The sequence below is a fragment of the Lissotriton vulgaris genome, unplaced genomic scaffold, assembly GCF_964263255.1.
Source record: "Lissotriton vulgaris unplaced genomic scaffold, aLisVul1.2 SCAFFOLD_3018, whole genome shotgun sequence".
In the NCBI taxonomy this organism is placed as follows: domain Eukaryota; kingdom Metazoa; phylum Chordata; class Amphibia; order Caudata; family Salamandridae; genus Lissotriton; species Lissotriton vulgaris.
In genome coordinates, this window is record NW_028243156.1 from 213651 (window position 1) to 230812 (window position 17162).

At 47.8% G+C, this 17162-nt stretch overlaps 1 protein-coding gene across 1 annotated transcript in view; it reads right to left on the bottom strand.

Annotated features, from left to right (window-relative positions):
* LOC147668689 (brefeldin A-inhibited guanine nucleotide-exchange protein 1-like) overlaps positions 1-17162 on the bottom strand; it is a gene marked incomplete at its 3' end in the record, with an annotated part of 274357 nt that overhangs the window by 213293 nt on the left and 43902 nt on the right. Inside the window, exon 4 of the mRNA XM_086948511.1 lies at positions 16926-17016. Coding sequence (XP_086804637.1) covers positions 16926-17016 — 91 coding nt within the window. The remainder of the gene's footprint in view (positions 1-16925; positions 17017-17162) is intronic.

Genomic DNA, 17162 nt, shown 5'->3' on the forward strand with positions numbered 1-17162 from the left:
TACACAATACTGGTGCTATGAACAGACATCAGGAAATGTGTATTAAATATAATGTTATGTAGTCTGGTTATATTGAACACCACAGTGCACACGTTGTCCTAGCTTAAACGAACAAGTTACTTAACTTCGGTCAAGTTCTTTCTTGTGGATTCTCTTTCTAACCACAGATTCCTCATCTTGTGAATACCCCCAGACGCCAGGCTGGATGAGGACATTTTTCAGTGGTGTTGAATGGCTCACCGTCAGCTCCCACCTTGGAATTGACACAGGAGCCATATATAATTGCGGGTGCCGTGTGCGGGTATCAGTTTCTTTCTCGACTCGGTCTGAGTCTTCCGGACCGGAGCTTCCAACTGATCAGACGTGACAGTGTGCAGATTCCTAGATTGGGCAATTTTCTTAGGTGGAAAAGAGACTATTCCACAGAATAGGGAGGTGGGAGAGTGGTGATCCACCAGAAAGCGTTACCAAAGGTAAATAAGTTGCTCTTCTGATGGATTCCTTATCTTGTGAATAGATAGCAATGAATTAACTCCCAAGGTGGTGGTCTGTGGAATGTCTCAGACCCAAGAGTCCTGCAGGATCGAAAAGGCAAAATGCACATCCCGAATGACCTGACTGCCAAGGCAATAGTGCTTCATGTACATGTACACTGATACCCACATAACTGCTTAATAGTTATCCAGGAAAGGCTCTCAGTGAGCCAATGCAGTGGTAGCTGCCTTGGCTCTGGTGAAAAACTATTCAGAGGCTGCTTCTTAGTCAATAAATAGCAGATATTAATACATAGGACTATCCATTGTGTTATGGGCCTACTGCTGTGGAAACACTGGTAGATGACTGGTATACCTGACCTCCGAAGATTTACTGCAACCACTGCCATCACCTTCCTAAACACCTGAGGGGCAATGGTGAGGCTAAAGGGGAGCAGTAAACACCAATAATGCTCCTTTTCGACCTTGAAGAGCAGGCAACACCTGTGGGACTGCAGGAGTGGAATATAAAAATATTAATCCTGCAGGTCCAAAGCTATCACCCAGTCTCCTGGATCAAGAGCAGATAGAACCTGGACCAGTGTGAGCATTTTGAATTTGCCCTTTTTCGAGAAAAAGTTGGGAGAGAAAAGATCTAACATATGATGAAGGCCTCAGTCCTACTGCAGCACCAGTAAATAACAGCAATAACATCCAGTCCCTGGGCATAGGGTCTTCCGAGAGTTGCTCTGGTGTGGGTGAAAGGTGTGGAAGGTCAGACAGGAATGGACATGTGCCTCCAGCAGACTAAAGCAGTTTGGAAGATGAATAGGGAGGAGCATGGGAATGGGCAGTATGCTGTCCCAAACGTTGTTAGTTTGACCCCTACTTCAGCCTTAAAAGGCCTTGGGGTCTGTTTCTGGGAAGGTCGACTTAGGTGCAGTCTTTAGGCCAAAACCCTTATGAAAAGGGTGAAATGGCTGAGGATACTGTTGCATGGAAACAGAAAAGCTTAGGGAATGTGATGCGGCTATGCTTTATTTAAGAGATGAGTGCTGTCAAATGGCATTTCCATTCATGATGCCTGGACGTCACCCAAAAAATCTATGAATCTCATCAATGAGTGGCGCTGAAGCACCACACTGGTATGCCATCGTGGATCATTGGGCTAAATTGATGAGAAATTCGTAAGACTATTAGCAAGATCTTGTTGACCATATTCCACAATACATGCAAGTATCTTCCTAAGAGGCAGCTGGAACTGTCAAAATGAAAGGTGTGATTATAGAAGAATATATTAGTCTTCCAAAAGCATCAATATGTTTGGATTGCCTGTCAGGGGAGAGTTGTAGGAAACATGTTTGGGTTCAGGCTGCCTATCGACACCTGGACAACTAGGCTTTCAGGTGTAACATGCTGAAAAAGGAAGACAGGGTCTCCTGTAGCCAGTCTGTGACATGTAAACGCTTGCTTATTTACCTGCTGGTAAGAGCAAGATTGCGCCCAGGTGCCCATTAATGTGTCCATGAGAATTTCGTTGAAAGGGAGAAGCAATTCTGTGGGTGTCAGCACATTAGTATTGACATAAATGGATGGTAGCTATAGGTCCAAACTTTGGCTACATGCCAAAGACCATAGCAAAGGAGGACATGAGGCTGATTCGTCCATTGAGGGACTGGAGCCAGTAATATTACCGGGCATCATCCCAATCATCTGCATTGTGATCTCCTAGGTTAAGCTGGCTTTGATTAGAGTCTGCTCCAAACAAGATTTGGAGAGCTTGTGGGTGACCCACTGGAAGGGGCTGCACCCTGTCTAAGTCAGAAAGAGGTTGGGCATGTTGTGGTGGTACTGGCATTTGATACAACTTAAGCTTAGATCAGGTCAGATTATGTTCATAGTCAGATGAAGCAACTGGTACTTACTCCAGCGCCAGTGGTGTCAGAGCTGGCTTAGGTGCTGTCTTTAGGCCAAAACCCTTATGAAAAGGGTGAAATGGCTGAGGATACTGTTGCATGGGAACAGAAAAGCCTAGGGAATGTGATGCAGCTATGCTTTATTTAAGAGATGAGTGCTGTCAATTGGCATTTCCATTCATGATGCTTGGACGTCATCCAAAAAATCTATGAATCTCATCATCGAGTGGCGCTGAAGCACCACACTGGTGTGAACTGCCCTGCCTAAGCAATCAGTAGTGTCCAGCCCAAAATGAAGAAGCACTTATTTGCAGCTTGGCCATCTTAGATGATTGGTCTAAATTGATGGGAAATTCGTAAGACTATTAGCAAGATCTTGCTGACCATATTCCACAATACATGCAAGTATCTTCCTAAGAGGCAGCTGGCACTGACAAAATGAAAGGTGTGATTATAGAAGAATATATTAGTCTTCCAAAAGCATCAATATGTTTGGATTGCATGTCAGTGGGGAGTTATAGGAAACCTGTTTGGGTTCAGGCTGCCTGTCGACACCTGGACAACTAGGCTTTCAGGAGTAACATACTGAAAAAGGAAGACAGGGTCTCCTGTAGCCAGTCTGTGACATGTAACCGCTTGCTTATTTACCTGCTGGTAAGAGCAAGACTGCACCCAGGTGCCCAATAATGTTTCCATGAGAAGTTAGTTGAAAGGGAGAAGGAATTCTGTGGGTGTCAGCACATTAGTATTGACATAAATGGATGATAGCTATAGGTCCAAACTTTGGCCGCCTGCCAAAAGACCATAGCAAAGGAGGACATGAGGCTGATTCGTCCATTGAGGGACTGGAGCCAGTAATAATACTGGGACTCATCCCAATCATCTGCATTGTGATCTCCTAGGTTAAGCTGCCTTTGATAAGAGTCTGCTCCAAACAAGATTTGGAGAGCTTGTGGGTGGCCAACCGGATGGGGCAGCACCCTTCTAAGTCAGGAAGAGGTTGGGCATGTTGTGGTGGGACTGGCATTTGATACAAATGAAGCTTAGATCAAGTCAGATTCTGTTCATAATCAGATAAAGCAACTGGTACTCACTCCAGCGCCGGTGGTGCCAGAGCTGGCATCGGTCTGGCATGGCTCCACATGATTTGTGCCATCAGGTTTGAAATCAGGATGGTATTCTGCCCTGGAGATGGGACGGACACCGTAGTGGGTCTGAGAGGCACAGACGGTGTCAAGGACAGATTTGCTGGTGGCAAGCCAACTAGAGGCCTCTTAGAATCTTTGGGGCAGGAAGGTGCACCACTGAGACCCTAAAGGGAGTAAAAAATCCAAAACATGGTCTCTTTAAAAGCCTCCATGAGTTGCAATGTCATAGACTGACCTGGGAATTTAGGGTGCATCGGGATAAATTGTGTAAATAGGTATGTTGGGAGGAGACTGGCATCAAGATCAAGAGGCCCCTTGACTTTCCTGCAAATTCTCTGCGGGATTCTTTTTGGACTTTGACTTACCTGAGGATTTCGGGTTGGAGAAAGACCTTTCTCGGGAAAGGCCTTGAGAGCGAGACCAAGACGAACGCGCCTTCTATTGGTGTTCTGCAACGTAAAGCTTGAAGTATTCATTTGCACACCGTAAAACATTTATTTTAGAAGAAAATGGCAAAGTAAAGTTTTGGAAGCAAGCTTTGGTTTTGTGTTCGAAGGTATAGAGAGAAAGAAAAACTGATGTCCACGTGCAGGAGTGGCAACTGCATCAGGCTCCAGCATCACTTCAATCCTTAAGTGGTCCAGAACATTTGTCTCCTCTTCAAAGATATCTATTGTGTAGCGCACAACAAGAGATTCTCAAGCTGTGAGCTTCACCATAGATGTCTGTGAATAACCTGTTTTAGGAAAAGGACGACCCCACAGAGACAAATACAAGAACAGTGAACAGAAAGCATGACTTGGAGAAGAAAGCAGGTGTTAGGATTGTTCCAAGCTCCTACAAGACCCCAGACCAGCAATGTTGGCTCCCCTAATAGCAAAACACTAAACTCTTGTCTTGATAACTAAACGTGACGTTACCACCACTGTTGAGACTACAGTACTCATAGTACAACCCACCTTTCGCCATAGGAAATTCCCTATTGCAACCTCATGAAATGTCTTAACTTCTGAATAGTCTACTTTAAAAAGTCAAGAGAGACTCGGAGAAGACAATCTAACATGAATTATCAACAAGTAAACACAGACCTCTATTTATCAATGTGTTATAATACTCTGAAGCTGCCACTGAAGTACTACACTGCTTATGATGACGACTTCTTCTAGGGGCTCTTACTGACTTAAATCAAGTTTTTGGAGTCTGCTACTGGTCAATGGACATTATCCATATGGACAGGGTTCCTCAAACATGGGAGCAACATAACCATACCAACTGCAACTTCACAAATGTAATTTATCTGATCAGATGTTCCTGTCGCCAGAAAAAGCAAAATCAGGATAGGCGAATACCACAGCAGCATTTGATGTAATTTGAAAACCATAAAAATGACTGCTCACTTTCTAACAATAGGCCATTCTGTAAACAACTTAGTACAGGCCACTATCAAAAAAAGACCACATAGCACAAATATATCCACATAAAAGTTACTAGTGAGTGAACCACAATAGGTCTATCGATTGAAAACACATGTGACGGGATTAAATGATGACATCCCTTCAGATCATATAAATTCTATGTGAACAATGCATCTAACTCTCAAGGGATAATCTGTAATCAGTACTGCAGTAGTCAGTATTTATGTGGGATAAGGAGTCAGTGACTCGCTAAAGTATTTCCCTGTAGTTACAGGAACAGCAGCAACTATACAGATCCGATGTAACAGAGTATATAACACTATTCTACAAGGATATACTTTGAAATGTGATCTGAATTTGTTTATTTTATGACACAAAAGGTAATTGAATGGCACTACAAAATCTCGGTCTACTGTATCTGATGGGACCAGTAACTAAAGGATTAGCGATGGAACACCTTTGCAGTGTGCGCCAATCGGGATGGAAATCCATCAAGATCTGAAAAACACTGCTGCATGCCTGCACAGGACAACTATAACCTATATTACTCATGATTCCCCCAATGACACGTGTGTCACGTGATATAAGATGTTGCGCAGGTACGTGCCTGCTTGGGCACACTCTAAGAGACTGGAGAATATCCCCATGCATATATAGGACCAACAAATTAACTAACATTTGTACAGCCAGGAAATCTGTGTTGCGTTATTTTTTCAGTGGCTACCCAGTAACCTTAATGCACAAGTTACTTACCTTCAGTAACGATATATCTGTAAGAGACAGTAGTTAGTATTAGATTCCTTACCTTAGAATATCCCCAGGCGTCAGACTGGATCCGGAAACTTTTGCGTAGCAGTACCCTTGCGCGTCGGTAGGCGCCGTCTGCGTCTCCGCGTCCGTCGTCGGCGTCGGGATGACGTCGCAGGAGTACTTAGACGCTGCCCTTGCGCGCTGAAGTCAGTTCTTATACACAGCTTTTCCACGCCAGAAATGCAGAGCCATGATAAAAACCAACACTGGTGCCATGAAACTAGGGCCCTAGTTCGCAGAACGGGGAGGATGGGTGGGGCGGTAAGGAATCTAATACTAACTACTGTTTCTTACAGATATATCGTTACCGAAGGTAAGTAACTCGTGCATCTGAAAGAAACAGGTTAGTATTAGATTCCGTACCTTAGAATAGATACCCCACCAATACCAACCCCGGTGGTGGGTCTGCAAACCAATGATCACACCAGAAAGTCCTGGAGAACGGAACGGCCAAAGAAGCCATCTCTCCGGACTTGGCTGTCCAGGCAGAAGTGTCTTGCAAACGTGTGCAGCGAGGCCCACGTAGCTGCCTGACAGATGTCCTGCAAGGGAACTCCCCGACCCAGGGCAGTAGCAGCCGCTGTGGCCCGAGTGGAATGGGCCCTCAGCCCAAACAGGAGGCTCCTTTTTAGCCAAGGAGTAGCATGCCTTGATGCGCAAGATGGCCCACCGAGAGATGGTCCGTTTGTGCACCGCCCGCCCCTTCTTAGCGCCCACGTAACCAACAAAGAGTTGGTCATCTACCCGGAACAGGCGTGTGCGATCCAGATAGTATGAGAGCGCACGTTTTGGGTTCAGACGGTGGAGCCGCTCTTCCTCTTTAGAGGGATGCGGAGGCGGAAAGATGGTGGGCAAGGTGATGGACTGCCCGATGTGGAAGGCTGTGACTACCTTGGGCAGGAAAGAGGGTCTTGTCCGCAACACAACCTTGTCCGGATGGACAGAAAGGAAAGGAGGCTTCGATGAAAGAACCTGGAGCTCACTCAGTCTCCTGGCAGAGGTGATGGCAACCAGGAAAGCAGTCTTAAGCGTAAGAAGATGGAGAGGACAGTTATGAAGCGGCTCAAAAGGAGCGCACATCAGGTAAGTCAGAACCAGGTTCAAGTCCCACTGGGGCATCATGAAAGTAACAGGGGGAAACATATGAGTGATGCCCTTTAAGAACCTATTTACAATCGGGGACTTGAACAAAGAAGGCTGATCAGGTAGCCTCAAGAAGGCAGAAAGGGCAGGACGGTAGCCCTCGATAGTGTCCAGAGCAGAGCCCTGCTGGGCAAGAGAAAGAAGGAAGAGGAGAACCTCAGAAAGGGGGGCAGAGAGTGGATCCACAGCCTTTGCAGTGCACCATGCCACAAATCTGTTCCACCTGCAGGCGTATACCGACTTTGTGGAGGGACGCCTGGCTGCCAGAATCACATTACAAACTCAGGAGGCAAGTCAAATGGCCTCAACTGTCGCCACTCAATCTCCAAGCATGGAGGTGGAGACTGGACAGGTTCGGGTGGAGGACCGTCCCCTGCTGCTGAGACAGAAGGTCCTCCTGAAGAGGCAGACGAATCTGGGGATTGACAGACATGCTGAGTAGCTCGGGATACCAGTATCTTCGTGCCCAGTCCGGAGCCACAAGGATAACTTGGGCTCGGTCGCGTCTGATCTTCTTCAGTACTCTGGGCAGAAGTGGTATAGGCGGAAAGGCGTACAACAGACCGCAGCTCCACTCGCAACGAAAAGCGTCTCAAAGCGAGTGCCACCTTGGAAATTCCAACGCGCAGAACTGATGACATTGCGCGTTCTCTTCTGTGGCGAATAGATCTAACAAAGGCTCTCCCCACTGCTGAAAGAGTCCGTGCGCCACGCCTGAGTTCAGACGCCATTCGTGATCCATCATGCACCGACGGCTGAGTTCGTCCGCCCTGGCGTTCAGGGAACCTGCTAGGTGTTGAACCACCAGGGTCACGCCCTGATGTTCCAGCCACTGCCAGAGGCGCAGAGCCTCCTGGCATAGGGTCCATGACCCCACCCCGCCCTGTTTATTGCAGTACCACATGGCGGTGGTGTTGTCCGTGAACACCTGCACTACACTCCCCCGGATAGAGGGGAGGAATGCCTTCAGTGCAAGCTGGATCGCCCGCAGCTCCAGAAGGTTGATGTGGAGCCGGGACTCCGTCGGAGACCAGAGGCCTCTGATCTCCGCCTCTCCCATATTGCCCCCCCCAGCCCTGGAGGGATGCGTCCGTCACCACTACGTGCTCCGTTTGGGATAGGGAGAGGGATCTGCCGCTGACCCAATCGCTGTCCATGAGCCACCACTGCAACTGTCTTGCAGTGCCCTCCGAGATCAAGACATGGTCGGACAAGTTGCCCTGATGCTGGGCCCACTGAAACTTCAGGTCTCAATGCAGAGCCCGCATCAACCACCTGGCATGATGCACCAGAAGGATGCAGGAGGACATCTGCCCCAGAAGCCGCGGCATCAACCTGACTGAGACTCGGGATAACGGCTGAAAGATCGGAATCAGAGCCTGAATATCCCGAACCCGCTGTTCTGGAGCATAAACCCGAAACTGCACCGAGTCTAAAACCGCTCTGATGAAGAGGAGCGTCTGAGAGGGACACAGGTGTGACTTTGGCACATTGATGGAGAAACCCAGCAGGTGCAGGAGGTCGGCCGTAGGCTGGAGGTGGCTGACGACTGTCTTGGGCGAGCCCGCCTTCAACAACCAGTCGTCGAGGTAGGGGAAGACTGAAACCCCTAACCTGCGTAGATGAGCTGCGACCACCGCAATCACTTTCGTGAACACGCGTGGGGCACTAGTAAGGCCGAAGGGGAGCACGGTAAACTGAAAGTGCTTGTGGCCTACCGTGAACCGCAGGTAACGCCGGTGGGCTGGCAGGACGGGGATATGAAAATAAGCGCCTGCAAGTCCAACGCTACCAACTAGTCTCCCGGGTCCACGGCAGCTAAGACCTGAGCCAGTGTCAGCATCTTGAACTTCTCCTTCCGGAGGAAGCCGCTGATGTTCTGCAGGTCCAAGATAGGGCGTAGGCCCCCTTTGCCCATCTTGGGTACCAGGAAGTAGTGGGAGTAACAACCACCCCCTACTTCTGGCCCAGGAACGCGCTTAATGGCCCCATTGGCCAAGAGAGCCGTAACTTCCTCTTGTAGAAGACTCAAGTGATCCCCCGTAACGCGGAGGTACTGCGGTGGCATGGCTGGAGGGGTCGCCTCGAAGGGGAGGGAGTAGCCACCTGTCCGATGTGACAGTGCGCCAGTGGAGGTGGTGATGGTGAACCCTGCCCCCCACTGGCGTCACATGGGCCTGAAAGCTCGGACTAGGGGGTTTGGAGGCGGATGCTGCAGGGGCAGGTGTGGACTGGCCTCGCCGTTGTCCCCGACCGCCGCCACGGCGGTTTCCATGTCCGCCACTGCTCTGGATGGTAGTCTGCGGCCCGTGGCTGGCAGGACGTGTGGGGGCACCCCTTCCTTGGCCACGAAAGGAGCGAAAAGCAGCTGTTTGCTGGCACGGGCCGAGAGGCCCAAGGACTTGGCCGTAGCCATGGAGTCCTTATAACGCTCAAGCGCATGGTCTGCCAAAGAGGCGACGGCCATCAAACGGCATGTCCATAAGGGTGTTTTGGACATCACCCGAAAAATTGGCGGACCTCAACCAGGCGTGGCGACGAATCACCACCGTCGTTGCCATCGCTCTGCCCAGTGAGTCCGTGGTATCTAGCCCACACCGACTGGAATACCGTGCTGCATCTCGACCCTCCGCAAAGGCTTGGGTGAGTTTAGTCCGACCCCCCCCCCCGGACATTGTGTCAGCACGTCCGCGACCGTGTCCCACAGAGAGTGGGTGTAATGGCCCAAGAGGCACGCGGTATTGACTGACCGCAACCTCAAACTCAGGGAAGAGAATACCTTTTTCCCGTATTGCTCATACCTCTTGGATTCCCGATCGGGGGGAGCCGTCGGGAATGCGGTCTGGGAGTCAGAGGCCTGGATGACCAGGCTCTCGAGGGTGGGGTGGTGGACAGGAAGAAAGGGTCGCCCGGAGCTGGGCGCTGGTACCTGGTCACGTTCCTATCTACAGGCGGACCTGTAGCGGGCTTGGACCAAGTGCCCAGAAGAACGTCTGACAAGGCCTCATTAAAAGGCAGCAGAGGCTCGGCCGAGCTTGCCTGCGGTTTAAGGACCTCGGTGAGGAGGTTAGTCCTCACGGCCGCGACGGGGAGCTCAAGGTCCAAGGCCTTGGCAGTCCGTGTCAGCACCACACTATAGGCATCCCCCACCTCCGTAGCCACGGTAGGAGGGGAGACAAAACCAGTGTCGGGCGAAGTGTCCAGATCACTGGCCTCCCCAAGCTCATCTGTCCAGTCCTGAGAAGACTGGCACTCACGTGCCAGAGGGTCCTCGGATCCCTCCCAATCCTCCTGGCCACCCATCTCCTGATACTCAGGGTCAAAGGATGGGGCCGGGTCATAGAATTAGAAATCTCCCATCGGCGTCGAAAGCGGCGCCGAGCGGCGCCGCTCCGACGCTGGACCCGAATCTAGGGTAGGACCAGGGACGACATGGTCCTGGGACGGCGCCGGAGGCGACACCCTGGGGGCCGGCGCCGGCAAGGTCGTAAGGTCGACCAGCGACGACCCGGATCCGGAACCGGATCAAGCGGGCCCTGCGGCGGCGGGACCAAAGTCGCCTACGGCGCCGGGGCCGAAGTACCCGACGACGCCGAGGCCGAAGCACCCGGCCCGCTGGTGGACCCAGTCGGGGCCGCTGGGCTTGAAGGCACCCGACGGAGTAGCGAGCGACCTCATGGCCATAAGGAAGGTGTCGATCTCCTCCGGCGTCGCGTTCTGCCCAGGGACCGAAAGGTATGGAGCAGGCCGCAACACCTGCGGCTCCGGCGGAGCCGCGGGGGCGGTGCCGCCCGAACCCACGGCCGCGTCGCGCAAGCGTCGGGGGAGACAGAAGAGCGATGACGCCTCTTCGACTTCTTGTGCCTCTTACCTGAGGACTTCGAGCCCGAAGACTGGTGATGACTCCCGGAGCTATGACAACTCCGACCCCGCGACCGGTCCCTCGACCTCCTCACGGACCGGGAACTCGAGCGGCAGATGTTCTGGGCTAAGCGGGATGAATGTAGAGTGGGTCCCCCCGGTTTCTGTAGATAGTACACGGTTATCATGTTGTCTGTCTTGATCAGTACAACATTGTTTATTAGGTGAGCTAGGAACGCTTTCAATGCTAGGTGAACAGCTTGAAACTCTAGGTAATTGATATGGAGACCATGGTGTTTAGGATCCCATACCCAATGAATCGAAAGATTTTGAAAGTGAGCTCCCCAACCTGTCAGAGAAGCATCCGCTGTAAGAATGGCCAGGGGAACTGGGTCTAGAACCGGCCACCGCTTGGCCAGGTTTTGTGAGTTCCACCACTGCAAAGAGTGATGTGGGAGGCTGTCTATCAACACTTGATTGTGTAGTTGACCCTGTGACTGATTCCACTGATGTGAGAGACCTTCTTGTATCGGTCTCATTTGTAGGAGGGCATGTGGGACTATTGCGATGCAGGATGCCATTGTGCCTATAAGGCGCTTGACTGTCCTAGTTGTGATTTGAAGCCCGATTTCAAACTGCTGGGCTAGTGTTTGAATTATACATATTCTGGCTATATCTGGTTATGCTATTCCCAAGTGCGCATTTAGTATGGCCCCTAAAGAAGGTCGAATCTGTAATGGTTGGAGGTGCAATTTTTGTACGTTGATGGTAAACTCTAGAAAATGTAGTGGGGTTAATGTTTTGTGGATGTTGGTTGAAAGCGTGGGAGCTGTTGGCTTTTATAATCAAATTGTCCAAGCAAAGAAATACCTGAATGTTTTCTCTGTGCAGATGTGTTACTATCACTGCTACGCATTTTGTGAATACCTGTTGGGCAGTGGTGACTACGAAAGGAAGCAATATGAATTGATAGTGTTGTTCCTGGAAGACAAACCGTAGGCATTTGTGATGAGCAGGATGGATGGGTATATGAAAGTAGGCATCCTTAAGGTCTAATGCAGACAGGAAGTTGCCTTTTTGTAGTGGTGCTATTACTTTCTTAAGGGTGACCATGTGGAAGTGTTCCAATAGAATGTAGTGATTTAGGGGCCTGAGGTCAAGAATGGGTCGAAGTGAGCCGTATTTTTTGGGAGTGAGAAAGTATAGTGAATAAACTCATGTTCCTTGATGTTGAGGTTGGACTAGCTCTATGGTTCCTTTGAGTATGAGAGCTGTTATCTCTTGTTTGAGCAGAGCTTGGTGTTCGTTTGGAAAGTTTGTGCTTGCGGGGTGGAATTGTTGTGATGAGCTCCAGTCAGTAACCATGTTGGATAATGTCCAACACTCACTGATCTGTACTAATGGATTGCTGATCAGGGAAGAATTGTTGTAGACGTTCCCGGACAGGTGCTAGATAGTGAGGGGGGGGGGGGGGGGAGGGGAATTTTGAGGGAGTAATTGGTTGGAGGTAGTGTTTGCGGTCTGGGTAGCAGTTCCTTGTCTGCTGCCTTTGAAATCAGTTCCTCTTTAAGTACCCCTGTGGAAGCCTCTAGAGGTTGATGTTTGACCTTGGTTTTTATATGAAGTCCCTGAGGTGCCTGTTGATGCAGATCAGGCATTCTTTTTGAAGTTGGAGCGATTAAAAAAACCACAAAAGGAGGGAGATTGGAGAGCACCAATAGATTTTGCGACATTGGTGCCCTTTTTCATTTATTTCAGGACTGCATCTACTTGAGGGCCAAAAGGATACCCTTTGGCAAAAAGGAGATTGAGGACCGCTTGCTGGACCTCGATTTTAAACCTAGAGACACGGAGCCAAGAGTGTTTAGTTTACCTTTGTTAACTAATTCATACCTCTGCTTTTTATACTCCTCTGGGAGATGCTGGAAGAGCCCCTTCATTTCGCCCCAATGTGCCCTGTCATAGCGTGCTAACAAGGCTTGGCAAGTCGCCAATGATTAGCAGATTGGGCAGCAACCCGTTTTTGAGATGTGTCAATTAGTTTTGATTCTTTGTCTGCGGGAAGTGCATCCCCTGTTATCTGGGAGATATCTCTTTTCCTTGTATTGGTCACCAATATTGAGTCAGGGGTTAACTGATCTCTAATGAAAAATGGGTTCAGCTGGAGCTTCCTTGAATTTTCATGTCGACCCTTGGTGTTATAATTTGTGTTCTCATTGAATCTTTCAAGACATCATCAGTGTGATGTAGAATTCCCTATTGAGAGCCTCATTGTGCAGTCGCAAGGGTCTAAAAGAGGAAGTCATCCTTGATAGAGTTCTTGTGTAAGGGCACCTGGGGGTATGCTGCAGCTCTGGCTATTAAATCTTGGTAAGCTGAAGCAACATTTGGTGGGGATGGGCGTGTGGGTAAGAGGTTTGGGTCTGTATTCCCCTGTGGGTCTATGTCATAGGCATTCCATGGATCCCTAGGATGTGTGTCCTCTCCTATATCAGTAGCTTTCCTGACGGGGGAAAGTGTGTGAGGTGTTATGTTGCCCTCCTCAGACTGTTGTGGTGAAGCAGGTGGAGGAGTGGAGGTACAGGAATTTATATAGCGCAAATCACCGAGCGGTTTCTAAGCGCTTGCTTAGGGAACCCGTCCTGGTATTCCCTGTGAGATAACACCGGCAGGGTATCCGCAAGGTGAAAGCCAGGCATCCTGCCGCGAGGGGCCGTTGTGGAGATTAAGCAAGCTATTGCCCAGAGTCGCAGAGTGTGAACCCGTGAATCGATTAGGCACCGGAGCGAGAATTGTGGAGTCCATGGACATTTTAGGACTCAAGACCCCACCGAGTCGGGAATTGAACCCTGGTCCCGGGCTGACCTCTGCTTCCAGGTCTGCCTCCTCTAACCAGCGAGCCACACTTCTCCACTAGGGGGTAGGGAGTGGTAATGACGGAGTTGGAGGAATAGGTACATGTAAAGGGCTAGTGTCCATGTTCATTTTGTTCTTTTGACCAGGCTGAATAGGAGGATTAATGGAGTCATCGAAAGAAAGTCGTCTTTTAGATGGTAGAGGCGTTGCCGGTTGTAGAACACTTTTCTTTGTACAGGGCTGAATTTCTAATGTCTTTTGCCTGGGATCGAGACGCTCGTGCATAATCTCAAGGATGGGCTCGGGTGGTTTTTTGGGTCTGAATTTATAACAATTTGGTGCCTGCACTGTTTTGCTTTCGGTGCCAAAGTGGTCGGACCCGAAGAGCTGTTTTATTTGTTTTATTGTACCGAGGCTATGGTTCAATGCATCGGTTCCAAGGCTTATTTTTAAGTGAAGGCACCTGCTGTAGGCCAATGTTTCGGTGCCAAGCCCAAGGCATCCGAATCAATAGGTCGGTGCTTGCCATGGCTTTTCTGCAGTGGTAGATCGTGATCAGTTTTACAGTTTGGAGCTGATATCTTGAGCATCGGATTGGGGGCAAGTGTACTCACGGTCTAACAATCTTTCGGAAGACTCCAGGTGAACTATATTTTGTTCGGTGTTCAACTTGGAGCTGGAGTTTTGTATCGAGATAGACTCCACCATGACTGCCGACGTCTCTTCTTCCTCCTTCCAATTGGCCGAAGATATCTGGTGTGTAGTCTCTTGGCTGCATTTCTAGACGCAGCACACGTCTGTCCCAAAGGGTCTTTTTAGACCGAAATGACTTGTAGGCCTCACAGGTATCTTCTCGATGATCTGGTGAGAGGCATAAGTTAGAGACCGATTGTTGGTCGGGTGGGGGTATTTTGAATAGCAGTTCGGACAGAAGCCGAACGGAATTTGTTCCATCAGCAGCTCATTTTCAGTTAGAGCTGATCAATGGGAAAAGGCTCAGCCGGGTGTGGCCTGAAGGCCGTCGAGGCAAGTAGAGAGATTCGACAAACCAGATTGTTTCTTTGCTCGAGATGAATGTAGAACTACAGGAACAAGACAATACAGTAGAATTACGGAATCTGCAGGTGAACCAAAGGGAACCCGAGACGATCTCGAACCGGAGCGCGAGACAGTACATCCAAACCCATCGGCGGAAAAAAAACAATCAAACAATGGAGTTGATGCCCATGAGCAGTACCACAGAGAGGAGGAGTCACACAGCCTCGTGACTCGAAAAAACTTCTTGGAACAATAATAACTTGCAATCATCTGTACCCAACTCTTGAAGGCGGACTAATGCTAAGTAAGTGTATGTCCAGCCACACATTCCTCGAACAATCATTTCGAGAACTAGAATGTGGTAAAAGACTGAAAACTAAATTTAAGTCACAAACACAATGTTATGAGAACCCAAATGAAAGTTAACATCCTTAGTTCAAGGGTTCTAACAATGACAGAAAAAAATTAATGAGATGCAAATCCTCAGTCTGTGCTGCATACTGGGATTGTTGAGATTTAAGGGCATCTCAAAGTGACAATGCAGTTATTCCTCGATGAGAGGATGCCTGACCATGGAAACAGTAGTCTTTCTTTTGCTCTCTTTTTAGAAAACAGGAAAATTAAAACTTGTAGGAATCAAGGCATTTATATTTGTGAAAAATCCATTTATATTTCACTATTATACTTTTGAAATGTATGACAAATGTATTATTACAATAAAATGCTTCCTCCACACAAGCATTTTGTCTAAATTGAAGACAACTATTCCTCTGTTTTGTAAATATTTTTTTGATTCCACATGAGGAAATATACGGACTATTTAGGAATATTAATTAAGATTCAATGATAGAGAACCGCAGTGGAGACACTAACTTCGAGTAAGGACCTGCAATTCACAACTTCAAATCCTTAATTGGCCCACTTAGACCTTCATCTGTCAGAAGTTAGTAAAGTGGATAGTTTTGAAATGAGAAGTGGTAACACATATTATTTCAGTGCTAAGAAACAGCAGAATAAAGATATAAAGTACTGAAAATGCACATCCTGGTGGTCTAATAAGCAGTAGTGTAGACCTTGTCCAGAGCACAAATGGGACGATTTAAATGAGGGCATGACAGAGAGCATCAGAGGCATGGAAGAGCCAAGTCTTCAGAGTAAAGTCTTTTTAAAAGCATCTTACAAGTTTATAAATCGGAGATGCATTGGTAATTGGTTACATGCTGTGGTGACTATAACCATGAAAGATTTTCCACCTCTAGTTTTTAGTCTGAAGGAAGGAGGCTTCAGCAGATTTGCATTTGCAGATCTCAGTGTTCTCAGAGTCTTGTGGTGGCTAATTCTGGCAGTGAGATATATCGGGTCTGTGGCCTTTAAGGCCCTAAAACGAGCAACAGTGTTGTAACCAAGATGATTTTATGTACAGGTAGCCAGTCGAGTCTTTTAATGCTGATGTTAGCTCAGTTTAGCAAGCTGTAGCACCTTTCTGCCTGCAGAATGTTGGACTATCTGCGCAGCCCGCATACAAGCTGTTACAATAATTTACTCTCAACGTAATGAGTACAGTCTTCCTGGCATTAAAGTATAGAAATTTCTTGAGGAATTTAAAATGCCAAGATTGACACTTTATTACCAAGAAAATGTATTATGATACGTTACTTGATTCTCTCTAGGCAACTTCTTTTGCATTATCATATCTAACACCACTAATAATTTTGAATTATGGTGAAATTTAAGAGTCACACTATAGGATATTTGAATGTAGCTGAACCTGGAGCAGCAGCAAAGCAGAACATCGTCAATGTGCTAGCCTTGTCTAACTCTGACTCTTGCAAAAATAGAATTTGATTTGATCTCAGATTACATTCTCTCCTATTTAGGCTAGTTATTACTATACTCAAAGCAATCCAGCATTTTACTTACTGTCTTAGAATTATAAGTTCAAACTCAAGCACGCTACACAATGATTAGATTTAAACTGAATTTAGACTAGGTAATGATGGTGACAAATATTTAAAGAGAAAGTATAAGGTATGCACCAATAACTAAAAAGAAAAGTTACGTTTATACCTTTATCACTTTTAAGTACAATTATCATTGATACGCTTTGTTGCAACAGTACAGGAAGGTAGCAAATTGTGCATCTTTTATCTGTAACAATACACAACAAGATGTAATTTCTACACTTTGTTATTTATAATTGCTATTTGGTAATATGGTTTTGAAAATTGTTGACAAAATGTTCTAAGAAAAATAACATGACTTTACCTATCGACAGCCACAACAACGCTCTGTGAACTTGTTTCCCCGATGGATTCTTGAATACTTGCTATTTGCTTCCAGTCCATGTTTCCACCAACTTCCACATCATTACAAAAAGAAAAGAAAAAAGAACATTGAGTTAAAATATGCATGTAAAACACTATAGGAAAACAACATGCTTTTCAAATTGATTTGTATTTTCACCTCAACAATGGCAAATCATTTTGCCAAATTCGGTAAGGT